This window comes from Tamandua tetradactyla, chromosome 20 (genome assembly GCF_023851605.1).
Source record: "Tamandua tetradactyla isolate mTamTet1 chromosome 20, mTamTet1.pri, whole genome shotgun sequence".
Taxonomy (NCBI): domain Eukaryota; kingdom Metazoa; phylum Chordata; class Mammalia; order Pilosa; family Myrmecophagidae; genus Tamandua; species Tamandua tetradactyla.
The window spans coordinates 31,399,033-31,426,440 of record NC_135346.1 but is presented as its reverse complement, the minus strand read 5'-3'; the positions used below and the strand labels follow the sequence as shown (position 1 = coordinate 31,426,440).

The 27,408-nt window shown below is 52.4% G+C and overlaps 1 protein-coding gene across 5 annotated transcripts in view; it reads right to left on the bottom strand.

Annotated features, from left to right (window-relative positions):
- Positions 1-1,543: 1,543 nt before the first annotated feature.
- The window catches only part of SYNPO (synaptopodin), a 68,971-nt gene continuing 43,106 nt past the window's right edge, over positions 1,544-27,408 (bottom strand). For 3 of the 5 annotated variants that reach the window (XM_077137415.1, XM_077137414.1, XM_077137416.1), the window contains 2 exons: positions 9,607-11,978; positions 1,544-4,361 (listed from right to left, as the gene is read on the bottom strand). In XM_077137415.1, the coding sequence (XP_076993530.1) occupies positions 3,657-4,361; positions 9,607-11,978 (3,077 nt within the window). In that variant the 3' untranslated portion in view covers positions 1,544-3,656. Of the gene's footprint in view, positions 4,362-7,568; positions 11,979-16,624; positions 16,841-27,408 lie in introns of those variants that run through there. The other 2 variants (XM_077137418.1, XM_077137417.1) reach the window with 2 other exon arrangements.

Below are 27,408 nucleotides of genomic sequence, written 5' to 3'. Positions count from 1 at the left end.
CTAAAGCCCTAATGATAAATGACTCTAAGACTTTGAAATCCAAAGGAGTTTGCCTTGCAAGGTTTCGGAAGAAGCTTGAGTCCGGTGATCCCTGTTTACCTTTCAATTTTTCCCTCTGGCAATGGGAATATGTATCTTATGATTGTTCCCCCTTTGTACATTGGCAGCAAATTACTCGTTCTGAGTTTTACAAGTCCAGAGCCAGAGGAAAATTTTGGCTTAGGACAGACCATGTCTGTAGCTGACTTTGATGAGATTTTGTGCTGTTTCTGACTTTGAATTGTATTTGCATTGTAAATGAAATGGTTTAAGGCTTTGTAATGTTGTCATGGAATGAATGCATTTTGTACATGGAAAGAACATGTATTTTTCTTGGGTCCAGAAGGTGGAATGTGTCAGTTTGAAACTGTCGCGGACCCCAGAAAAGCCATGTTCTTTAGTCCTCGTTCGATATTGTTGGGTGGGATCTTTTTGATTAGGTTGTTTCCATTGTGGTTGGTAACTTTGATTATATGGTTTCCGTGGAGATGTGTCTCCACCATGCAAGGTGGGATCACTTACTGGAGTCCTTTAAGAGGGAACCATTTTGGAAAAAGCTGCAGAGCTGACAGAGCCCACATGAGACCCAGACTTTTGGAGATGTAGAAAGTCAATGCCCCTGGGGAAGCTGTTTGAAATCAGAAGCCAAAGACTCCAGCAGACACCAGCCAGGTGCCTTCCCAGCTGACAAAGGTGTTCTGGACCTATTGGTCTTTCTTGAATCAAGGTATCTTTCTCTTAGTTTGGACATTTTTATGACCTTAGAGCTGTAAACTTGCAACTTAACAAATTCCCTTTGCGAAAGCTGTTCCATTTCTGGTATATTGCATTCCGGCAGCTTTAACAGACTAAAACACTGCCCCGCGGGCCCCTGTGCCCAAGGATGTTCACAAAGCAGGCCTGATCTCACCCCAGAGAGGGACCCCGATTCTCTTCTCTGGGCAAATAATGCTTCCATCAGGAGAGAAGGACTCGTAGTAGTTGGGTCCTCACCTCACCATGGTTGACGAGCTTGGATGCGACCTCACATCCTGCTGGTCTGGGCCCTGCCCTGCCCAGAGGAAGCAGCCTCAGAACACATTGGGCCCAGACTCGGCTCGGCCCCAGCCCCTCTGGGGAATTGCAGGTAGAAGTGGAGCTTCTGTGCACCAGCCAGAGGCCAGATAATGTGCCTTGTGGCCAGGGCCTGGACACTACCTCCCTGAAACCTCACCTAGCCCAGCTCCCTTATTAAACAGATAAGGAAGCTGTGGCCTGAAGCAGGAGCAGGTTTACCCAGGAACAACCAGTTATCTGATAACAGGACCAGGACTTAAACCCAGGGACTTCCTTTTGGTCCTAAGTTTTTCCAATGTTGCCATCTGTCCTCATGGTTGCTCTTTTCCAAGCTCCTATCTCATGTGCCTCAAGTATTCCCACCCACCCAGAGCCCCATGGACCATTCCGTGGTTGAGGAGAAGGGAAGGGCTTCAGAAACAGCTGAAAATGACACAGGAGGCAGAAGGATGCAGGAAGCATTTATTGAAGGCCAGAGCTGAATTCTACAGGAGAGGAGAGACAGGCCACAGGTAAGCTCTAGTGGGTAAGAGGAATAGATGGGAAAGAAGGCAGTGACCAAGAGAGAACGGACAGAACTGCAGCTTCCCCAGGCTGCCTCCTGCTGGCTCTCTAGGGGAAATGCAGGTAGAAGTGGAGTCTCTGTACACCCGCCAGAGGCCAGATAATGTCTTGTCTCTGGGAGAGCCCCTCAGTCCCAGCTTTCCATGCTACAAAGGACCATGCAGCAGGTAGGGGCTATGGTAAATGTAATCACTCATCCTTGACCCAACAGGAGGACCCTCTCCTCTTTCCATCCACAGCGTCTGTGTTCCAAATCTTTGAGCCCTAGGGACTCTCTGGGATCACTTCTTTACTTCAAAGCACCCCCCTCCCACCCCAACTCTCTTTCATCCTGAGCTCAGCTTCTCCCAGCCTCACTTGGGGATTCCAGGTCTAATATCACCCTAAGAGGCAGGTAGGTCTACTTCTAATCCCAAATCACGTTCTGTTCCTCACCTTCAGCAACATCCCAGGGTCCTCTCATCCACATAACTTTGATCCTCAACCAGCTCCAGCCCTGCCAGCCAGAGCATCCTGAAGGCAGTCTGAACCTCTAGAGGGCACCACCAACCAACTCTGGAAACTGTGGACCTCAAAGCCACATTCTTCCCCTTGTTCCTCCTGGCGACTGGAATTAGAGCCATTGATGCTTGGAGGATGGACAGGCCAGGGCTCCTGCCTCCCTGGATCACTAGGCACCACGTAACAGCTAGGCCAGTCAGAGTGCAATGAGAAAGAGATGGGGCAGGACAGTAGCCACTCATCTAGGCATTATAAGGACACTGAGGCTGGAGCCTTTAACTGAAGCGGTGTGTGTGTGTGTGGGGGGTACTCCCCAGGAGGCCAGAAACACAGGCAAAACCTGACCCTAAGCCCCCACTCACCAACCCAAGCTCATCTGCCCTCAGTTCAAGCCCAGCTAATACTCTGCCTCCTTCCTAATACCATAGAATGCTTTTCATGGACGAGCCCTCAGAGGTTATCTGGGGGCAATCCCATCTCCTTCCAGAATCCCCTCTATTGCCTCCCGGCCAGGTCACATCACAGCTTGCATATCTGCCATACAAGAAACTCTTACCCTATGTCTTTTCAAATGGGCAACCCCAAACTCAAGGGCCATCAGGTAAAGCCACAGGGTAGCTCCTTATCTTTTCTCTCCCCAGCTCAGCTTTAAGCCCAGAATCTGCGATGAAAGGGCTCAGAGGGGAGAGTTGGATTAGAGAGACCAGTAGGAGACCCAGAGGACAGAGCCAGGGGCCTGGGGCAGGAACATCATCTTATAACTCTCTTTCCTGGACAGCCTGAGCTGGGGTGGAGGAGAAAGTAGTACTAGCAAGGGCTGGGGGAACATTCTCACTTCCCCTCTCCAAACGGCCAGCGGGGCACCTTGAGCTGGCCTGGGAGGCCTCTCTAAAGGTCACCATGGTAAAAATAGAGCCTGTCTGGGAAGAGATGGAAAACAGCTGCTCCTGCTGGGGTTTGATGCCAAGAAGCCGGATGATCAGGCCAGGGCCTGGGGTGGGGTTGGGGGGGGGGTGGAGGGAACAGCGCCTGGGAGCTTCTTAATAAACTCCTCATTTGCCAGACTTCAGAAAGTAAGGCCTGAAGGAGGGAGGTGTCTGGAACCTTGGAACCCAGCACGTCTAAAGGTCTATATATGCCCTGCTCTGCCTCTTCCAAGGCACTGTTATATGTATGTTGGAATACATTGATGGGGAAGGGAGGAGGATTTAGACGCTTGGAGATAACCTTGGTTGAATACCCATTAAACCGATGGGAAAGCTGAGGGTCAGGGAGAGGAGGGGTCTGGCCCGGGGTCACACTGGACTGAATGAAAGAGCAAGGGTTATTATAACCGATTTTAGGTCCCTGCTCCACCCTCAAGCCCAGAGCTCTCCTTCCCTTCTTCCCTTAACTCTGACGCAGCCCAGAGGCCAGAACCCTTGGTGAAGAGGTGCTGGTGTCCCCCAGGCTCGACGGCTCTTCCGGCCCGGCCCGCTCGGGGTAAGGGGCAGCATTTAAGTGGAGCAAGAGGCCTCGGTGGGGAGACTGCCACGCTTGAGCCTCAGGCTGCCATTCCATCCGCGGGGACAGATGTTGTAGCCGAGGATGCCGGGCGACTTGGCCCCGGAGTCCTCGGAGTCGAGGGACACGTCAGAGTCCGTGGGCGAGCGGCGGTAAGGGAAGGGCCTGGGCGGCGCGGGCAGCGGACTCCGGGGGCTGACGCAGGGCGAGGGCCCGGCGGGCAGCGGGCTCCGCGGGATCGGGGCGAACGTGGAGCGGGACGCCGTAGCCAGGCCCTGGCGGGCGGGCTGCGGCGAGCGCATGCGCGGCGGCGGCGGCGGCGGTGGCGGCGGCGGCAGCGGCAGCGGCGGCCCCCGCGGCGGGAGGAAGGGCCGCAGGCTTTCGCCACTCGCTGACCGCGGGGAGGCGCTCTTGCGCCGGGCCGCGTTAATGATGTTTCGCGCCAGAAGCGCCTGCAGCTGGCGGCTGGGGGCCCGCGCCTCAGGCTCGAGACGCAGCGGAGACACCGAGCGCTCGCTCCACGAGGGGGACATGGGCGGTGGCGGCGGCGGCGGCGGCGGCGGCAGCGGGGGGCTGCTCATGCTGCTCCCACGGCCCGGCTCCCACGGTCCCGGGCTCACCCAGCCGTCCAGGCTACTGGGGGGCCGGGACGCACCTGGCGTCCAGGGAGGGGAGGTGGGCAGGCTCTCCCGGCGGTCCTGGGGAGAGAGCACAGGGGGTGGGCGCAGGCGTTAGTGGTGGGATTTTCTACGTCCGAGTGTTGGAAGGGGGCGAGAGCCGTACAGAGCCGGGAACCCACCGGCCAGAGTCAGGTGGTGCCGGCAATAAAACGCAGTGCCCCCAGTCTAAGCCCAGAGTGCTTTGAAAGACCCCATGATATCTGCCCTTTGCTCTTCACTGGGAGGCAGATATTACTACGGACGATGGCTTTGGAAACAGCGCCCTTCATTTACTAGTGAACTTGGCATGTTGCTTCAGCCTTCTGGGCTTCAGTTTCCTACTTTGTAAAATGGGGGATGATAGTATGTACTCTATAAGGTGAGGATTAAGTGAGACAACCCATGTAAAAGAATGTTACCTGAAAGAGCATAAATGCTCAATAGGTGTTGGTTATGTAAAGATATACTGGAAGGAGACACAAAACTGAGGAAAGTGGCTACCCTTTAGGAAGTGGGGTGAGCTGGAACAGGGCACACAGCCCCAGGGGGTGGGGATAATGTTTTCCAATATGTTCCTTTTCATGAAACTTAGATTTTTGAACCACATGGGTGTATTACCTATTAAAAAACTTAAAAATTTGAAGATAACTCATTACTAAGGGTGGACCTCATAAATGATCCTCTTGGCCCTAACCCCCTTGTTCTATTGCCATTGTCACCTCCTCATTTTTCCTTTGATACCTGAGCAGGGAAGAAGTTCCCATGGACAGGTGGAAACACAATAGGAAGATGGGCATTCCTCTCTAGGCAGCATATTCACTAGACCTCTGGTCAGGGCGGAGGATGTGCTTCAGTGAGGTGGAGATGTGAATATGCCTTCAGGTGACAAAGTACTGTTCTGCTGTGCACTGCCATACCTGTTTAAGGACTTTCCAGTCTACAAGGTTCAATTTTATCCTTTACCTCTCATTAGAGCCTCACGACAGTTGGAGTAATTGGTATTTAAAACCCATTTTACTAAAGGGGAAAATGCAGTTCAGAGTTGTAGATAATAACTCAGTGTGCTGTGCCCTACTGGGGAGTGTGCACGTGTGTCTATCTGCTGCTCAAACGCTCCACCACAGCCAGTTTCGAACTGAAAGTGGAGAGCTTCGGAAGCCATGTCCAGCAAGTACTTGCTAAACTATCCAACTGTTACTCCAGTCAGAGTCCAGCAATAACCAGTCCACTCACACTCCCGATCCACTCCAAATTCACCAACAGTCATCCATAAGAGTCCAGAGCGAGCCAGTTCATTCTGAGTTACTTGTACAATCAAATCTAGAACCATCCACAAGAACCATTCTCCCATCCAATCAGCAATCAGCCATAGTCAAGTCAGTTGGCCTCTCATCCAATCTAATTTCCCCCAATCAAAAGGAAGAACAGACATAAATTGAATGTAATCTCCAAAACAGAATGCAGCAACTGCATCCAATCTAATTTCCCCCAATCAAAAAGAAGAACAGACATAAATTGAATGTGATCTCCAAAACAGAATGCAGCAACTGCTACCTGAGCCCACATTCAGCATTGGAGCCTTTTAGCCTATAAGTGAATGTTGCACAGCAGCTTGAAAAGGAGAATTTTTATGGGATAGTAGTGGTAGAGTGACCACTAGATACCTACTGGGGACATCCAAGACCCCAGTCATGAGGTGGGAAAGTTAAGGCTCAGTGTGGAACCCACCCCTTTTACCCCCAGGGTCAGAGTTGTGTACATATGAGCTAGAGACATTGGGGGCTGCTGAGTGCTGTGTGGATATATGTATGAGACATCTCAGGTAGCTTACAGGTAGCTGTGCTATAGAAGGTTCACCCTGGGAGGGAGGTCCCTGCTCCTTGACCAGGAGGAAAGGACTGGAGGCTAGAGTCTCAAGGCCAAATCCAAATCAGGATGGGCCCAAGCATATCCCAACACTGGCCCACAGTGCCACTCTGAATGGGAAGTGGGACCAAGAGATCATGATCTGAGTTGGCCAACAGCTACTGAGGCAGAGGAAGCAGGGCTCTCCAGCCAGAAGAGTATGATGGGGCAGGGAGAGCTCTATCTCTAAAGGGTTGTCATTACGTATGGTGACCACTAGGGGAACGCCAGGACCATTGAGTGGAAGAAGTAACAAGAGTTCAGCTGAGATTATGAAACAGAAAGGCTCAAGTACTGGTTGGGGTGTTTGGATCACTGACAAGCGGCTCTCTGTCATTTGGAGGTGGGCAAGCAAAACTAATAGCCTGACCTCATACTGACTGCAATGTCCGAGTACTAACTCTGTGTGTGTGTGTGTGTGTGTGTGTGTGTGTGTGTGTGTGTGTGTGTTGGTGGAGAGAAGGAGAGCACAATATAAAAAAACTGCAGGGAATCAGAACTGTTCACTTTCTGACAAAGGTTTCAATGCATGGTATATACCAGGACTCCTTGGAAATGCAGCTGGTGAGAATTCAGAAAGTGGCACCCATTTAACTCAGCCCTAGCCCCAAAACAGGGCATGTGTGTGGGATGAAGGTGTGAGCAGAGCAGTTAGACATGGACTATCAGTGAACAGAGTTCCCAGAACCCCTTCTGCAATCTTTTCATTGCACAGAAGGGGAAACTGAGTCCTAGGACTACAAAGAGTTGTCTGGAGTCACATAAGGAGTCACAAGCACATCTGGAACTAGAATCCAATTTTCCTGATTCTCCATGATGGTGCTTTTCCTCTCCACCATGAACGTAAACTCAAATGCTTTGGGGAGTCAGGCAGTGGCTGATCTAGGAAATGGCCGGAGAGAGATAATAGGGAGAGGGGAAGGGGACCTGAGGAGCTGCAGAGTGAATGTTCTGGCTAAAGGCATTTAAATTCCATTTCTAAAAGGACCCAAACATATCTGGTCTGGAAGGGGCAATGGGTTTCCCCCATGCTCTGCAATATTTCTGGCCAAACTCCGAGGGAAGGAGAGAGCAGAAGAATGTGATTTCCATAGGATCCTGGTTACCTGGATCTGGCCTGGGGACGAGAGAGGGTAGCCCTCACTTTCAACAGCACTCCTCTATTCTCTAGCAGATACAGGCCCCCAGCAGCTTCAGGCAACAGCCAAGACACAGAGAGGCACCAGCACCACACATGCACACCCAGAAACGGAGCAGGTCCCACCCCCGTTCCACAGGTCAGCATCAGGGAGGAGGGAGGGGCCCTGGCTGCGAGCGGGGAAGAAAGAAAGAAGCAAGACGGATTTGAGGCAAAGTGTATTTAGAACAGGAGAGGAAACAAAGTCGGAGGAGGAGCTCAGCCTCGCCTCAGGAGCTGCAGGATGGAGAATGGGTCCTCCATGGCTGGCCTCTGGGGGTTAAAGGGAGCATAGGGCTGGGGCTTCACTTTGTCCCAGAGGGGTCTGCCACAAAAGAGCTGAGCTCACTCACGACTCCCCCCACACACACAATCCCGCGTTCCGGGCCCAATGAACTCACTGGCAAAGCACCCCCTGTTACCATGGAGACAAGCCCAGAGCTCAAGAAAACTGCAGGCTCAACCCAGCATGGGCACCACCCCCACCACCCCTCACCCTGCTGGGGAGCCCAGAAATAGGGCCGGGGAAGAGGAAGTGGGTGGTCCTCGGCCCCCAGCCTTAGAAAGCTTCCATCTTAATCTTGCCTCTTGCTTCTGTATTCTCTAACTCTCCACAAAGCCTGGTTTTGGGAAGCTGTATCACCTCAAAGGTGGCAGAGTTGGCAGGGATCTCATACTACTTGACTCAACGCCCTCACTGTATGAATAGGGAAACTGAGACTCAAAGATTCTCAGAGAGTTAGTCTGCAAGAATCCAGACCCCCTAAATCCTCACCTCTTTCTAAAAAACCTAAAGGTCTCCCCTATCCCTTCCCACTGAGCTGCTCTGCTCCTGCCCCAGCCCTTACGACACTGCCCTCTATCTTCGGGCAATCCTTGAGCCTGAGCCATCCCAGCCTATCCTTCTGATCCCCTCCCTGGTCTGCTACAGCAGCTCAAGGCAACTACACCCTGGCCAGGCTGCCCTCACAGATATCTAACTTCTACCTGGCATAGGGCAACAGCCCATTCCTTTCCCACTCTTCTCAAGGGACTATCTTGTTCGTCACAAAGTCTTTCTCCCAAAGCACTAACCTATCATCTCCATCCACACACCCTTATTATATAGATGAGAAAACTGAGAGGCCCAGAGAGGGAAAGTGACTTGGCTAAAGTCACACAGCAAATGGATGACCCAGATAGGGCCAGAACACTCCTCTCCTATCTCTCTCTCTCCCTGGGGCCCATTTTACTCACTAAGATGGCTGCTTTTAATTAGGCAGATTTTGGCTGAGGTTGAGCCAAAACAGCCAGTGGATACACTGAATACATACTCCTGAATGCACACCTACATCTGCATAGCCATCTATAGGGCCCTCCTCTCAACATTCCTTGAAACCTCCACCAACCCAGAACAGTGGGGACAAGCTAAGTGGAACTGGGACTGAGGTCTGGGCCCAGAAGTCTCCCTAAAGCAGAGCCAGAGGCTTGGAGAGAATACGGAGGCAGCCAAGCAGAGGGGCAGGAAGGTAAGCGTCAGACAGCTGTGGTGGTAAAGTCCTTGTCCAGCGGAATGACCCGAGGAGAGGAGAAGAGGATGAGGCCGAGGTAAAGCTCTTGGAAGCAGCGGAGAGGAAACAGTGTCCAGAAGGCAGAGGTGAAAGAGACTGTGGAGGTGAGAATCCAGCAAGAACCAGAAAGATGCCAGGAGCTTGGGCCACAATGAGGAAGGCCCCACTGGGCAGCTATGGAGGCAGACCCTTAGATGACTGATTCCGTGGGCACTGCCAGGCTCTGTTTGCTCCAGGAGACCGTGTTAGGTTTCCTTTCCGGGCCATTCCCCCAGCAAGACGCTGGCATCGGACCCTGGCGACCCCACCGCTCATCAAGGCCAAAAGAAGCCCCCTCAGCCTCATTAGGGCTGCCAAGGGAGTTCTCTCCCCGTGGCTCTCCTCCTCCTCACCCAGAATCATGAAGTCCAAGCCCCCTATGGCAAAGAAGGGGCAGCCACAGCTCAGAGAGGGGAGGCTACCTGCCCAAGGTCACAAAGCTGGCTGGTGGCAGCATCAGACCTTGAACCCTCAGACTTCCCCTACTCCTGACACTTAGCCCTGTGCCATTTCCTGCCACATCCACTCTCCATCCTGCCCTCAGAGACGGGGCTGTGCAGGCAGTGGGACCCCTCTGGTCCGGTTACTTGAAGCAGAAGGAAGGCTTCCACACCTGGGCCTCGATTCCTGCGTTCCGGGTGGAGAAGGAGGGCCTTGGGGCCTGCTTGGCTCGGGGGGACCAGGCCCTGGAGGGAGACACGGGGGAGATATCACTGCTGTAGGTAGGGCTGACGGCAGTGGGCTGGAGGCCGTCCTGGCCAGGTGAGGTGTAGAGGCCAGGTGAGGAGCGGGAGTGCCGTGGCAGGGCAGGAGACAGCGGGAGGCCTGCCCTGGGTAGGTTGGGTGTCAGGTCCAGGGAGCTCGGCTTGGCAGGTGAGGCGGCTCTTGGCGAAGCGGCTCTTGGCGAAGCCTTGGCAGGTTCCTTGATGGGCGAGAGAACAAAGAGCGAGGGCCGCAGCTGGTACGGCGGCTGCTTGGTGGGCTCTGGACGCAGGACCCCATTCTCGGGCAGATAGCCGTGGTAGAGGGAGGCAGGCGGGGTCCGAGCAGGGCTTCGGGATGCCACTCGGAAGCCTCCGGGGGCGTTGGTGGCATATTTCCAGGATGAAGGCAGGGACATGGTGGGCGAAGGGCAGCGGGCCAGTTCGGCGTGGCCTGAAGACTCGATGACGTACTTCTCCATCCGTGACTGGCGGCGGGCATAGAGCTCCGCCCCCTTCCCGGAGGCCTCCGAGAGGTTCTGGTTGGGCTTGGACTTGGGCTTGGCCTGGATGCGGGGAGACTTGAGGCACGAGGCCCACTCGGGTTGGGTCTCCTCGGCTGCTGCGGGGCTGGCCCTGTCCCGGGGTGCTGGCTCCTGCTGGAAGTTGGAGGCTTCGGCCCCCAGCGCGAAGGGCTCTTCCTCCACGCCCGCCTCCCCCTGGTCCCTTTGCCTCCGCTTCTCATCAGCCGTCTGTACCAGATCCAGCAGGTCTGGATTTGGGGTCACCTTGGGCTTCTCCACGAAGGTGAACATGGATTTCCGGCTGCCCCGGCGGGCCATGGACTCCTCCAAAATGCCTGTCTTGCTGGCAGGAACTGCCTGACCTTTCAGATGGGAAGGCTTAGCGTCAGAGCTGGGGTACAGGGCAGAATAAGAGGGGGGAGACCTAACCCGGGACGCTGAGGGGGCCGTGGACAGGGTCTCAGCATAGGTGGGGGGTGGGGTGAAGTTCCCCAAGGGGCGTCTCTCCAAGGCGGGGCTTCGCTGTGCCACAGGCCGCCTCTCCATCATGGGGCTGTGGGACATGATGTGTCTCAGCGGCCGGGGGCTCCTGTCTGCCATGGTGGGGGGCTGGGAGGTTGAGGCCTTCTCTCCCAAATGTCGTCTCTCCACTGTGGGTCTCCGCTCCATCTGGCTGGTGCCCCCTGATGCCTGAATCCCAAAAGGCCTGGCCGTTCTGTTGACCACTGAGGGGGGCTTGGCCAGCATGACATGGACCTCACTGTACAGCTTGGCAGGCATGGTGGTGGCTGCCCGCCCAGACATCTCCTGTTCTGCTGATATCACTGGGGAGTGGGGCTGGACATCAATGAGCAGAGAGCTGGACATGAGATCTGGGGCTGAGGGCCCGGGGATGGACATGGGAGTGGCTTCCCTGGAGAAGGTGTTGTTGGTGGTGGGTGGAGCTGAAATGTTATCTATTAGGAGCGTGCTGGATCTCAGTTCCGTGGCTGGTGCCTGGGGTTGCCCACCCGCACACAGGGTGCTGGGCTTGGATTCTGGCCCTGAGTCATTCGGCGGGAGTTGTACCTCGGAAGAATTCTGCTGGGCACTAGAAAGTGGCAGGCTTGAGGGGAGGACAGTTGCTGGTGGGTTCTCATTGATGTCTGTGGCTGGCGGGTTTTGGTTGCTGTCAGCAGCTGATGCGGCAAGTGTGGCACTGGGTGAGGAAAGGTTTTGGTTGACATCTGCAGCTGGGCCAGGGACTTCAGCTGGAGGCGGGGTGGGCGGGGCCTGCTGGGGCTCTCGGTTCTGGGACAGGTGCAACCCGTTGGCTGTCAGCAGGGCTGCGTTCTCCTTTAAATAAACCACCAGCGGTACCTCTTCCTCCTCACTGGCCACCTTCTCCAGGTGCCGCAGCAGGCTGGCCTCCTCTGAGTACCCCTCCATGCTTGAGCAAGGGATCCCTATGCCAGGGCTTTGGGAATCAGGGTTCCTTGGAGGGCTTGGCTCCGGAAGTGAGGTGGGACTCAAACCGAGCCCCAGGGCATGGCCTGTGGAGCTTTCAGGGAGCACACTGAGGGACTTAGGGCTGGGCTTCTGGTCCCTCTGGCCGTGGCTCTCCAACGTGAACTCGTTTACCCTCTGCCGGCGCCTATTGAAGAGCTGGACGCCACGGGAGTTGGAGCTGGGAGGGGTGGTCAGCTGGGCTGCAATCTGCTGGCTCCGTGCCTTGGCCTCTTTCAGATCTTTCTCGGTGAGGCTAGTGCTCCGGCCCAAAGCTGCAGGGAAAGATAGGGACCCAGTTAGCAAATGGGAATGCAGAGAGACAGGGCTACACAGACAGCATGACAGGCAGACAGATGGTCACCCTACACATACACTTTTCCTCCGGAATTTGGTCTGTCCTCACTAAGTGGTTTCTTAGAATCACTTTTCTTCATAAATAACCACTCTTCAGATCCACTCTTCAGAGCCCAACTCAAATGCTACCACCCATGTGAAGCTTTCCCTGATTATTCTTTCAGGATTAACCTTCTTTCTTTGGAATCACTTTACCAAATCACTCACCTTAGCAAACAGCTCACCCTGGCAGTCAAGGACTCTGCTGCATCCCTGACTCATCTCTCCCACAAGACTCTGCCACGCGGGCTTTCCTTCCTTTTCTTGACAAATGCCAAATCTGTTCCCACCTCAGGGCCTTTGTACTTGCTGTTCCCATTGTTTGGATTGGATTTTTCCAAGATCAGCTGTCTGCCCAGATGACACTCCATGTTGCTTCCTTGGGTCTTATCTGGAGGGCTCTTCCACTAAAATTGGCTTTTCCCTCTCCCTTCCCATCTCCTTGTTTTATTTTCCTCATAGCATTCACCACATTTCAAAATCATCTTCTTTACATGTTTCCTTATTCACTGTCTATTTCCCTAACTAGAACATAAACTCTTAAGAGGCAATTACCTTTTTTTGTCATCAAATACAAGAATGAGCCCCAGAATAATTTCTACGTGCCTTTCATGAGGTCCTTTTAACTTTTCCAACTCATAGTAGAGTGATTTGCTTTGATTTTAAAAAGAGAGGCCACTAACATTTCCCTTTTTTAGAATAGATAATATATTCACATGGCCCCCAAATAAAACATATAAAAAGGTATACAGTGAAAAGCCTTCCTCCTTCTCTGAGCACCCCTCACCAAAATCAGGTAACCAGTATTAGCAGTTTCCTTTGTATCCTTCAGAGTTTCTCACTGCCTTTATTTAAAAGTAAAATTTTAATTTTAATATTCTCATATTTTAACATTAGAAAAGTAGTAAATGTGTGCTAATTTCAGCAGCAGCTACACTAGAGCATTGCATTAGTTCATTTTATCCTCAAGAAACTGAGGCTTAGAGACTTGTAAGTAACTGAAACAGGGTCACACAATTGAGAATGGCAACACTAGAATCAGAACCAGATCTTTCTGGCTTCACAGCCCAAGCTGCCTGCTCATCTCAAGAGGTCCCTTTGGGGCCTATGAGGAACAGAGTCAGTGAAGATCAGGGCTCATTTGGGGCTGCAGTCAGGATCAGTCTGAAGTCAGGCCTCTATCAATCTGTAAGTTCACTGTGGGCAGCCATTTATCATTTTACTCTTAATGCTCAGCTGGCACATGGTCAGTGCTCAAAGTATGCTTGTTGAACAATCCCATGTGAACCAGGGAACAACGGACAGATGGATGGATCAGCCTTGGTCAGTGTTAGAAGCTCAATCAGTGACTGGGGAAAATTCCTCCACCTCCCCTCCTCCCGCACTGTGGGAAGCTAATTGATTCATGAGGAATCTGACCCTCCCCCCTCCTGCCTTGCCTTCAGTAGCATTTGCCGTGACATTCTGAGTGGGTCTCCAGTGACAGTCTTTCTAGGCATACTGCCAGGGAAGCTCAGAATTCACGGACTATTAGAGCTGGAAGGGCCTTTATAGAGGGGCTGTTTCACCACACCACTGCTCATCTATAGATGGGGAAACTGAGGTCCAGAGAATGACCCAGGGTAGAGCCTGCTGATTCCAACACTGGACATGCGGGGTCAGTAGGGAGGCCCACACAGACCAAAGGAGCTGCAGGCTACAGCTTTGCTGGTACCAAGCCCAGCAGCTCTCTGGCCCCAATGTCCTTCCCTCCTCTAGTCAGGGCCTGGCCCCACCTATCCTGGCCCACACCTCTGAAACAGAGCATACAGCCTGCCCCACCCACCCATGACACCTGCTTCGTCCTGGTAGGACTCCCTCCTGCCTGGACCTCCCCATGTGTAACAGCTGGCATTGGTGACCCCACTCTACTCCCTGGAAGGGGTCAGATCTCCTTCTAGCAAATTCACTGCACAGATCAGGGGTGAAGATTCCAGAGTTACAGGGAGGCAGAACTGTTGACACAACTCATAGAACCTCAGAATCTCAGGCATGGCTGTCACTGGGTCCAATTCCCCGTACAATTCTTGGTTCCCTTAAGCATGCACTGGAGGGTGCAAGCCTCTGCCACATACTCAACTGACTGTTGGAGCTCATGGCCCTGAGGAGGTGGCTTCCACCGCATTCTCTCAACTATGAAGTCACTCCTTGTGTTAAGCTGGCAACTTCCACCTCTAGACATGTGCCTCCCGGGACCACACAGAGGACAAGCTTTCTCTTTCCAACTGGACAGCCCTTCAAAGAGTTGTAGGTACATCACATCCCCATGGGGCATGGTCTGGGACAGCATCCCAAGTCCCTATGAGGTTTTTTAATGACAACTGCAATAACAGTAACTAACATTTATTGGGCACTCACCGTGCATCTTTACATGCACTTTACACATATTATCTTATATAATTCTCATAATTAACCCAGGCCTGCTGACTCCCAGCCAGGCTCCATTCACAGCCCGGGCTGCCAATGACTGAGCCCGCTGCCTCTCTGAGCCACTGTTCTGGGATGAGAGGAATGGGGCAGAAAAGCCCAGAGGGTGAGTGAACCCTGCTCTCCCAGGAGTGCTCTCACGCCCCCACCCCAGTCCACAGTGACTGAATGGAAAAGGAATTCGGCGGAGGTTTGGACCAGGCCCAGCCAGCAACCCAGGCGGTTTTTGCCACCCCGCACAAACAAAACTGGGGGAAGAAGGGACTTGGCCAACTATGGGCAACCCAGATCTCCCCATGGCAGGGCAGGGGGGAAGCAGCTCAATCCCAAATTCCCCAGATTAGGGAACTGCCACCCCTGGAAATGCTCTAATCTTCCAGGTCCAAGATTGTGTTCCCTAACATCAGAGAGGAAAGAGGTGGTCAAAAGTCAGAAGGGACAGGTACCTTTGTGAGCCCCCATTTGCTTGGCTGCAGCCTGAACCTAAGGGGATGGTCATGACACCCTTCTAGTATGACCCTCTGCCAAGTTGGGGTGCTGGCCCTTTCAAGACCCACCCTGGAGTCAGATTAGGAGCACTGAAGATTCAAGAGAAGAAGGGGTGGAGGGTAAACACAAGGAAGAGTTGCTGGGGTCAAGACACCTGGGATCCAACAGGGTTAAATTTCAACATGAGCGGGGGTGGTGTGGGTGGGGGTGCGTGGGTGGGGGGTGGGGGTGAAGAAGCCCTGAGCACAGCCATTAGAATGGGGATGGCCCTGGCTGCTGTAATTATAGAGCCCTCACTATAGCCCGACACTCACAACAACCCCAAGAGGTAAGTCCTATTATTTTTCCCATTTTGCAGATGAAACAGAGGTTCAGAGAGGCCTGTCCTGCCCAGGGTTACACAACTTGTCAGTGAAAGATCAGGGATTCAAAACTCAAGACAGTTGGGCCCCTGTGTTCCAGCTCTTACCACTCTGCCTTCCAGACCTGTATTCTGGAAGAAGGGGAGCCGACGGAGGCCTCAGTGTCACTGCAGGATGGTCTGCAGAGCCTTCTGTTTCCTCATCCTAAGATCACTGCCCCTCCACAATGCCATCTCCCCCTACAAATTCAATTGCCTGCAACAACTCAGGCTCTCTCTCATCTTCCTTTCAGGAGAAAGAGCTGATAAACTTTATTACTAAAGTAGAAAGCACTGATAGGGCATGAAAGATCAGTGGAGTGGAAAGAGCACAGGGTTGGGACTTAGGAGACCAGTGTTTTAGCTTTGCTCAGGTAGGGATGAGATCTTCCCTCACCCCCGCTCACCTTCTGCGGGCAGCTATCTATGCTGCTCACCAACAGGCTGTCTAGACCAAGAATCTACAGGAGAGAGGCAGGGCAGGGGAAGGGAAGCCAGAGCAGAAGGTCAGGACAAGGAGAATTCAAGGAAATGCTTCTTCACACGGCTGCCGTGAATGGGAGTGTCCCAGCCTGGGTTGGGTGGGGTGGGACATGGAGCCCGAAGTGGGAATAGAGACTGGCTCAAGGAAGCCTATTGTGGCCGCCTGGGAATCTTGGCAACAGGACAGTAAACAGACTGGATAAATTGGCCCCCTGATGGGGTCAGGAAGGAACCAAGGGCTGGCCGGCTGGCCGGACACTGCACGGCCTTTGGCTCAACTAGGGGCAGGAAGGTGAGCATGGCCTGAGTAATGGCCTTGCCACCTTGCCAGCCCCTGCCTTGCATCCTCCCTACTGAAAGAAGGAAATGACATGGTCTTCGTTCCCTAGGGATCTCTCCATCCACACCAGAGTCTAGGTGAGCGGCACGACCTTAGTCCCAGCAGCTTGCCAGCCCTCCTCTTGGGGAGAAAAGTAATACACATGACAGTGGAAATGACTGCAGGCAGGACATTGAAGACACTCAATAGGAGAAGCTAGGGAGAGGCCACCAACAAGCTGGGAGAAGTCAACATATGCCTCTCCACTGGTGCCCAGAGGGGAAACTGAGACCATAGAGGGGATGCCACATGCCCTAATTCACATACTCCAAATCACAAAGACACCCTGGAGGGCTCATCTTACTCACTCTGGCTGGGTCCTGCCTGCAGCCCAGCTTCCCGCTGGATGCTCCTGCTCGTTGAGCAGGCCTCGGTTCTCAAAGCCTTCAGGAAAGGCAGCCAATTGCCTTGCCGATGAAGAGAGGAAAATCCCACATTGACAGCAACGCGGAGGAGCTGGATATGATTTCTCTCCTCCACAGATGACTCAGCCCAGTGCTTTATCAGGAAAACTGATTTTGCAACAGCCTTTTAAATGGCCTCTCCGCCCCCAGTCTCTGCTCCGCCAATCTATCCGCCCCACGCTACCAGATTCATCTTCCTCCTGCCTGGCTCCACTTGTGCCTCTCTCCTGCTCAAAACCTTTTGCCACCTCCCAGGACATAGAGGATCTAGCCAAACGCCATCATCCTAGCATTCAAGGCCCCTGATACCAAGGCCTGCCTGAGAGCTCACTGATCTTCTCTCTGTACACTCAGCAATAGCCAGACGGAGCTCAATGGCTCATGGTTCCCACACCTGCCCTGTAAATTCCTGCCTCCAGAGTGCAGTTTGCACAAATGCCTTTAACTGGAACCCCTCAGAGCCCTTCTACATGCCCTAACTCCCAACACTACCTATGCCCTCAGCCTTTCCTGCCTAACTCAAATGTCACCTCCAAAACGCCTTCCCTGATCCACCAATGGAACCGCTTAATAATGTCATCACTTTATATATTCATTTTAGTAAGAGTAACCCTTCAGGGAGTGTTCATGACATGCTAAACATCAGGCAGGCCCTTGCTTCATTTATCTTCACAGTGTCAGACTCAGAGAGGTGGAAGTCAGACTCAGAGAGGTGGAGTGACTTTCTCAAGGTTGCACAGCTAGTGAGAAGCAAAGTTAAGATTCAAACCTCGGTTGGCCTAATTCCCAGCCCAGAGCCCATCAACACAGGCCGTGCTGCCTCCTCCCATGCTCTGCTTTGCAGTAATTGGGATCGAGGTCTCATTTTCCCCTATAGAATGCAGAATTTTCAAGTATCAACTGCTTCATTTCTATCTTCTCTCCCTTCCCCCACATCTTCACAGGTGCTTGAGGTTTAATAATGAAGATGGTGAGGATGAAACTAGCCAACATTTTCTGAACACCAGAGGCTGCCAAACTAAGGCCTTGATATATATTTGCTTATTTAATACTCACAGAACCATAAAGGAGGTTCCCTTTTCCCTGTTTTATAGATGTGGAAAAGGAGACCCATAGAATTAAATCACTCACCCTAGGTTTCATAGCAAGTGGCACAGCAGAGTAGGAAGCAGGGCCGTCTGACCGTTCCCAAGCCTGGGGCCCTTCCTTCTGGAGCGCTCTGCCTACAAAGCACACTCATTCATCCTAACTCACTTCCCCCACCCACTGCCTCAGACCCAGCCCAACTGCTCCTTCCTCCAGGAAGCCCTTGTCAATCCATCCAGTCTCCTAGATCATTGCTCCTTCTCTCCACAACCTGGTCCTGAGGCTTCAGAGCAGGAAGAGGGCTCAGAGGAAAGAGGAGGTTGAGAAAGCTCAGAAACGAAAGCCCAAGGGGAAGGTGGCTGGGTCTCGCCAAACTCCTGTGGCAATGGGTGGGGATCAGGCAGGGCAGGATGGGGGTTGAGGGTTCCCAACTCCCTCCAGGCCTCAGATGGCAGCTATCCTGGAGCAGGCTGGAAGCACTGCTCACTGTTTGCTGACCAGGGCACCGCTGCTGGGTCCTCCCCTGCCAGGGGCCAGCAGCCACCACCTCCCTCCTGTCTGCTTCACTGGGCCTGATCACTAATCTACAGTTGGTATGTTTTAGAGACTTGGAAAGAATGGCCCAGAGAGAGGCAGGGCTCAGCCCCAGGCACACAGCAAACTGAAGAATGGGCTGGCTCACATAGAGCCACGCTCAGAACCCTGGCACCCATCTCCCACCCCATCCCTGTAAAGCCAGGTGTGTGCCCTCCAAGCTCCCTCCTGCTCCATTATCTTCTTCTGGGAATGCAGAAAGGACTACCACACCTCACCCCTCCAAAGGAAACGCATATCCAGGGGACAAAGATGTGAAGAGTCAGAGCAGGGAAGAGATTGATTTCCCCCAAACGGTGCCACTGCTGGGGTGGGGCTGGGCCTAGGTCATCTCTGGATCTCTAGCACCCAGCCCAGGATCTGATAACTCTGGGCCCCCCATAAAGATGTGGTCCTTCCCCTCGGCCCTGTGCCAGCCTGGGGCCAGAGCTGTTCTCTGCCCCTTCAGGCCCAGAAGAGGCCATCACCCAGGAGGGTTTGAATAAATGATTCAAGACAAGGCCGTCCATGATCCAAAGCCTGCCACCTTCACATTTTGCTCTGCCATTTCTTCCCCAGATATCTGAGATCGGGGTGGTGGAGAGAGGGGGGAGGTTCCTAGGAGAAGTGGGGAGAAGGAAGGAAGCATCATCAAGTCTGTGGGTGAAGAGGGAGATGGTACTTAAAGTCACTGTGTTAGATCTAAGAGGTACAAATGTTCCATGAAGTGCTGGGAGAATGCAGGTCCTAAGAGAAAGATGAATTAGAATAAAGCAATCGGGGAGGCTTCTTGGAGGGAGTGGCATATACCCTAGTCTTGAAAGATGGAGATGGGGAGCCTCTCCAAGCAATGGGGACGGTTAAGCAGAGGCTGGAAGGCTCAAGATAATCCACTCCCCGAATCTCCTACCCCCATCACCCATGCCCCAAATCAAGACCAGTTGGAGAAAGAAACCTTCCACAGAGAAACACACCCATCTGGGCTTGCCCAGAGGCTGAGGGTGAATGGGGGAGATCCAGGCTCAATTCCAGAGGAGCAATGTATATTACAAGGCTCACCCCAGGGACGAGAAACACTGCGACGTCTGCCCTGGGCTTCCGGGTGGGTTACATAATCACCCCCCTGCTCCTGCCACAGGTCCAGTGGGGGACCCTCCCCTGCCTTCCCTGTCGCCTCCAGCCATCTGTCTTGCTGCTCCCCTCTTATGGAAGAGGCCAGTGAGAAGCCGAAAGTGAAGGCCAGTGCCTTGTGGTAAATTCCCCACATTCCTTCCTCACAGAAAAATAAATAACCAGGGCAAAAAAAAAAAAAGCACAAGGAATGATAATGACAGCCTAAGCACTCTGGTGTCCCAGCATGAGGGTGAACCCACCGGCCCCTCACGGTCCCCCAGACTGTGATAGACCTATCTGGGTCTCAGGTTCGCTCCCATCTGCCCAAGAGGGCTCTGGGAATCCCTCTGCCGTGGGAAGTGGTCACTGAGGGCTAACAGGTCACAGAGGCATTTTGCTTTTACTACTCAAGCTGTCCTTTACCAAACCTGTGCCAGGCATCAATCAAGTATTTTCATCTTATTATGTTGTTTTATTTTACTCACAAGTACTGAGATCTCACTTTGCAGATGAGGAAACAGGCTCAGAAAGGTTTTGTGGTTCAGCATGGTCATTTGACAGTGAGTGGACAACTGTTTCCAGCTCCTACCTCTCACTCCCGTATATATTCAGCCTGCCTCCCCCTTCCTCAGACAGCTCTTCTTTTCCAACTTTGCCTACAGGGGCAAACCACTCTCCTCCAATCTCCAGCTCAAACAGGCATCTGAGATTCTAACTTGCTGGGCTATCTTTAGTAAATCAGTTCACAAATCTCTGGGCCTCAACTTCCTCATTAGCAAAATGGGAATGATCATAATGACTTTGCAGAGTAGCTGCTAAGCAAATGAGATGCAGAGATGGTTTATAAAATATAAAGCACTCTGCACTCCCTAAAGGAGATATAGCTTCATCTTTTTGCACAAACCTGCCTCTGCATGATGCTCCCACTCTGGGCCTCTGTCTCTCTCCTCTCTCTCCCTTTACCAATCCTCCCTGGGTCTGGTCTTACTCCTGGGGTCTCCCTCTTCAGTTCACACGCAGGCACATCCCCCACCCCCACCCCCCAACTCACCGCCAACATCATCTCAGCATAAGGGGAACATAGAGTCAACCTCTAGCCAATGTGCTATAGCAAAAAGAACCAGGTTTGAATCGCAGCTCTGCCTCCTGCTAGATGTGTAACTTTGGGCAAGTTACAAAACCTCTCTACCATCTGTTTTCTCAACTGCAGAAGTGGGTCAACAATCCCCACCTTGCCAGCCTGCTGTGAGTCGTGATGAAGGATGTGAGAATGAATGGGCATACCAAAGGCCTTCCTTCCTCCCCTCGTATCAGGCTTCTGCACCCAGGTCCCATCAGAGCAGCCGCCAGACCCAAGACTCCAGGTAGGGAAGGTGCAGCCTATGCTAGCTCCCCTTACATGCGTGCACGCGTGCACACACACACACAGACACACATACTTTTTCTCTCACTCACCCCGCTTGACCCATGGTTGTGCAGCCAGGAGAACACCATGGCCCTAGGCTTGTTGGATGAAAAACCACAGTCACTGCTGCTGACCCTGCCATGCAGCCGCTGCCACCATTCATCCATTCCCAGGCATGCCTGGCTCCACTCCAGCAGGAGGAGACTCCTGCCAAAGGAAAGGATGAATCACCCATCCAGCACCCCCTACTCCTTTTCCCTCACACTGCAGAAGAAAAGTAGACTGGCGATGAGGAGACTCAGTTTCTGTGCGTGCCCTGTCATGATTTGGCTCATCCATAACCCTTGATGGGCCCTGGCTTGTCCATCTCTTCAAAGGGAGGAGTGGACTGGATCAGTGATTCCCAGGGCGATGCCTCACACCTCCAGGGGAAGCGAAAAGATGTTCGTTGGGATCCTGATATTTAAAATGTTAATAGTTATATAAATTTCAGTGTGTGCTAGAAAAGGAGTATGATAACCACAACAAAACTGTGATCTCAGGTCTGTTACCACGTAGGGAGAGGCGAAGGTAGATATTTCAGTGACAAAAGTTAAACCATTTAAAGAAAATAATTTAAGAGGTATGAGTGGTGCATGAATGCATTCATTTGACAGATATTGATTATACACCAACAAAGGCACTGTTCACAGGCAGAAACAGAAACAAAAATCTGCTTACATTCTAGTAGGAGACCAAGATAATTCTTACAGGAGTAAATATACCAGTCAGTCGGATGGCAACTGCTATAAAAGATAAAGCTGGGACAAGGTTATACAGACCCCATGGGGTGGGGAGTGGCTTGCAAATATACATTTGGTGATCAAAGTAGATCTCCCCTAGAAGGCGAAAGCTGAATGAAGAGCTGCAGAAGGCAAGGGAGGGAGGCATGGACATGTGTGTGGGAAGAGTGAGCAGGCAGAGGTGACAGCAAGTTCCGAGGTCCAGAGGCAGGCAGGCGCCCCGCAGATTGAGCATGGTGCACCTAATGTGAAGGTGTGACACGAATGAGGTTTAAAGGCCCTTCCACCTCTGCCCTGTGGGATCTTAGGGATCCTATTGCATTTCAAGCTTTTGCACACACAACCCACACCCACCCACCACTGCTACACATATGCATTCTCCATTGCTCCTTAAGGTTGGAGAGGCCCCAGCTGGCAGCAGCACGTCCTGTTGCGTGTACACACCCACACACAGAGGTGCTGCATTGCTTCAAACTAGCTTTATAATACGCAGCAGGTCATGCACAGGCTTGCAGGAGCCCTCGACATCCACAAGGCCGCGGGGCATCCTCAGAGGGTCAGAACGTTCTTGTAACTATGGATACACTGAGCGCCTGCTGTTGTGCAAATGGGGATGCAGCTACATAGGGCATGCACGCATTCACATGGCAGACTGGCACAGATGTGTGTGCATCAGGTACACCTATGGGGAGGGGGCATGTCTGTCCCTCCCGTCAGTCTTCACTATCTCCAGGTAACTGAGTTACCAGACAACCCTGCCTCAAGGACACATGCTGCTGGAGCATGGTACAAGCAACCATGGTGTCATTTTGAATTCACCTCTCCAGCACCACTGCTGCTCAGTCACAGTGTCCCTTTCCAAGGGTACGTTAGAATCTGCCACCTGATGCCTGAATGTCCCAGGGGATCATGTAGCATGTTCCCTTTTTTTACCCCTACTGCAATGAAGCAAAATGAGCCAAGCAAAATGCTTGGGATAGCACCGTACATATTAGTGGCCACTACCAGCTCATAATCATCATCATTGCCAGTTTCCTTCCTCCAGGGTGCTCAGTGGGAAGCTAAAGAGTAAGGAAAAAGGCCCAAACTGGGGGCCAGAAGCCTGAGCTCTGGCTTGCCACGAGGCCTTGGGCACATCCCTTACCCCTCTGCCCCAGATCAGAAACCTGCAGGTGCCTCAGAATCCCTGAAGGATTGTGTTCTAAATGCAGATTCCTGGGCCCTGAACCAGACCTGTGAGACCACAGAATATAAAGGGGTCCCCAAGGTGTTCTAATGCACAGCCAGGTTTGGGATAAAATTTCATAAATACATTTATAAGCATAGGAAAATGCTTGCAGTGTTGCCTGGCACAAAATGTCCATAATGTTAACAACACACAAAAAAATACATATAATGAGATATATATGTATACACATTTGTGTGTATGTAATATTGCCAGCCCTTGAATATGCACACTTTCCTAGTTTTCCTGGCACTTTCACATCCATTGGATCCTCATCAGAGATGGAGACAAAGCAGGGATTACTCTTCTGTTTTACAGACTAGAGTCCCGAGGCAGAGAAAAGTCAACAGGCTCATCAAGGACCTCACTGCTCACAAGGGAGGAGGCTGGGACCAGCGCTTGGCCTGGCTCCCAGGCACCTCAGGGCCTTACCACTCAATTCCACGTGGCTCTGACTTCCAGCCCACCATGCACCTGTCCTTCCCTTCCAGATTTATGAAAACTCTGTGCACACATGACTCCTCCAGCAACCTGGAGTTTGAGAATGGGACAACCTTAACCAGTAAATTTCCTTTCAGCTGTAAGATCCTGCTCCTTTCCCTCTCACTGGGTGCTGGGGTGGGGGTGGGGGTCCCCAAAACCCGAACACTGCATGGTACTGTTTGACCTAAAATTGTCATTTTGTTTAAGCCATTCTAAGTTCAAATCCCAGCTGAGCCAATCACTAGCTATGGTGACTCTGGGTTTTCTCCTCTGTAAAAGGGTCTCCTGATTCCTTTGCTGCTAGGTGACTGAGAGGATTGCTCTCATATGTGCAGAGTGCCCAGCACCAGGCCTGGGATGCATGCTCTCAATGGCAGTCACAACCGTGATGACAGGTACTGTTAATGCTCAGGGTAAAGCGTGAAGTCCGGAAGCAGGAATTCTGTTTCTTTTATCTGTGCACCTTCCTATCCCCAATGCAAGTAATATATGCTCAATAAATATTTATTGAAGAATGGAGACGTTATCACCAAAGCAACTCTCTCCTCGTCCCAGCTTTCTGCTATATTTCATAACCCATTTTGCAGCTTGGGGGCTAGAGGCACTGCACAGGGACGGTAGGGCCAGAAGGCATGAGTTCTGGAAGTTGCCCTCCCATCTGCACGGAGTGGGCACACCTCCCATGGTGGTGATGAGGGCTGTGTTCTGGGAACCCTGAATGTAATCCTGTTGACTCAGAGGCATAAATAATGCACTAATGTTCTCTCTTTGCCACCCTGCCACACTAAAAATAGTAGCCTCTACCCTTTCAGGGATTCCAAAGGGAATCAGGCAGGACACCAAGATAGGGACAAGGAGGGAAAGATGTCACCCGGCTGTGGAATGGTCACATGCCCTCCCTCCAAGCCCACTTTTCCAACCCCCTGAATCAGAGGATCCCAGGACCCTAGAGGTCAGAGGTGAAAGTGCTCTTAGAGACCTGTGGTCAGGGTTCTCAAGGGCTAAAGGAGAGGCCTGAAGAGATAGGGCACAGGACCCCAACTCTCTTCCACCAGAACTCTTTTACCTTTTGTTCTTCCCCGCTGATACCCATCCTAATAAAAGCCTGTGCCTCCAACCCACCCCTCCCCACTCCTTATCCTCCCTACTCATGTGCTGTATTAATATAGAGTGGGTGGTTCCCCTCTTATGTGATTTATATATAAAGCTTTGGAAAGGGAGGAACGTCCTATAGCTTTTCATTGATTTTTTTCCTTTTAAAAGTCTGAAAATGACTGACAGAGCAGTGGTTTTCAAACTTCAAAGCATATAGGAATTACTAAATTCCTATATTTAGTAATATAAATATTAAATATAGGAATTTATTTCCTATAAATTGTTATAGGAAATAATTGTTAAAATGCAGATTCCAATCCAGTAGATCTGAGATTCTGCAGTCCCAACAAGCTTCCAGGTGATGCTGATACTATGGGGAATGGAAGAACTAGACCAGTTCCCTACAATACAGATGGGGAAACCAAGACTCAGAGAGGCAAAGAGACGGATCCAAGAGCATAGAGCAGAGCTGGGCTCAAAACACAGCTTTCTAGTTCCTGGGGGGTTTTGGGGTAGAGTAGAGGTACCTGAAGGGGGGCAGGGGACAGGGACAGGCCTTTACTTCAGCCAAAAGCTGAACCTCCAGGGGTCTACAGGTTCCCCCAAGATAAAAGGGGTTACACACTACCACAATAAAACTTTCTAAAAAGGAATTCATCTGAACAGAGGTGACTACAGCCCCTGTCCAAAAACACGCCTTGCACCAGCCTGCTTCTGAGGCCTGATAAATCATATAACCCTCCTGGAAGTCAAAATGTTCCAGGTGGCTATTAAAATGCAAACAAGATCCAGGAAGAGGAAGAGATGGCCCTATCTGCTCTGCATTCAGACATTACATGAAGTCCCTGGGGGCCCATGGTGGGGCCCACTGGCAGCACCATTAGAGGCAAGACCAGCCTTCCAGACCGGCATGAAAAACTACCCCTCCATCCTAGGATCGGCCTCAGCCCCCCCGCATAGGCTCCAGGCCTTGTGGGACTGGCCCTGCCATCCGACCACCTCCCTGCATAGTGCTTCGCCCTCCCACTCTACACTCCAGCCCTGCCTGCTCTCCTGCAAGGGGCCAGCATGTTCTTACCCCAGGGCCTTTGCATTTGCTGCCCTTTCTGCCTAGAAGCCTTTCTTCCACCATGCCTTCCATCACCTGCCCCTTCAAGTCTGTTTACAGGTCTCAGGGAGGCCTTCACTGCCCTCGGAGGTCACATTCTCCTGCCACAGTAGCCCCTACCTCCAAACTCCTGCTGTATTTGCAATTCCATCATTATTTTTTTTTAATATCAGCCTGCCCTGCCTGATGGTAAGCAGCCCCCGCAGGGCAGAGACCTTGGCTGCCAGTTCCTCTGCTCTGTCCATGTCCCAGGAAACATTTGTTGACTGAATGGAAGAATAAATTAATAAAAACACTGCTCCCATCACTATTAAACCTTCAATCTTCATGGTTCCATGTGACCTCATTCACCCTCAAGAAGTGGTACAGGACTGGGATGTGCAAGTTTTCTAGTACACGCCTCTGCTCTGTACTAACCAGCTGCTAACTCAGCTGTACTAACTCACTCAGGCAGTCCCTGTCCCCAGGGTCAGCCCACTCTCCCTGCTACGCGGCTCACCCAGCCTGCCCCTTCCTCCCCCACCACGGAGACAGCCCCTCCTGTTGGGCCCAGGTATTTCATGTATACTAAGCTCTTTCACACCCTGGATCCCCTAGCCCATTTCACAGCAGCTCAGACCTGAAGGCTGAGACTCACAGGAAGCAAATGATTTGCCCAAGTATCATCCTGATACTCTCTGAGCAGGGCCTCCAGCACTGTTTATGAGGTCTAAATGAGAGATGGAATCTCGGAAAGGCTATGAAAGCTATAAAGAGCTTCAACTGATGGAGTAGCTCTCTCCATTTTTGAGGCCCAGAGAGGGAAAGGGGCTCATTCAAGCTCACACAGCTAGTATGTGGTGAAGCCAGAACCTCTGGCACAGCTTAAAGCCACCAGCCGGCCCATCCAAGCCCAATGAGGGCACCATCTGCCTGGAGCCTGGGCAGGGGTGGAGGAGGGAGAGAGGAAGGTGGCTGGGGAGCATTCAGCCTCCTGCAAGGAACCAAGGTGGGGTGGGCGGGGCCCCAGAGGGAGCCCTAAGTGGGCCTGGCAGCTGGGCATGGGGGAGCCAACTGGCAGAGGCTGGGTGGTGGCATGTTTGTTCCCCATGCACATGACAGTCTATTTTTTAATCAGCATCCTCCCAACCCCCAACTCTGTGCACTCTCCCAAAGGGCCCGATATCTGGAATCATGTCCTGGCTGAGGCAAAGGCCACCTTGGGGATCGGTGGGAATGTCCCCAACGTTCTATCTCCTCAAGGAGCCCACGGGTACCAATCAGCCCAGAAAGCAGGACAGGAGGCTCGGGAGGGAGGGGAAAGAACCCAGTGACATGAAAAGAAGGCCTAGCAGAGGAGAACTGGGCCTCCCTCCTACTTGAGTGACCTTGGCCTCAGTTTCCCTCACCTGGTCTCAGTTTCCCCCGCTTGAACAATGATGGGGATGTGCCAGACTGCATGGGCGTTTATTACAACTCAGGTGCTCGGGATCCACTCGAGTTCCCTGACCCTGACATCGCCCGCTCAACAGACCCACAACACTCCCAGAGAACACTTGATCCTCCCTGACCTACTCTCAAGGGAAGATGGGAAGAGAAAAGAGGCTGAATTGGCTCAAGAGCCAACCTCACAGTCTGGATCCCAGACCCAGGGAGGCTCCTCCTTCCAGGAGCTGAGGCACAGGGAGGATGAGGATCAAGGAGGAATGCTGTATGTTCTTGGGCAAGTGGCTTGGCACCTCTGAGCCTCTAAGCATTCCATCTAAAGCAGGAGAGGATGTGTTGTGCAGTAAGTAAGCGCACTGGCTTTGGGCAGACTGTCTGGGTTTGAATCTGGCC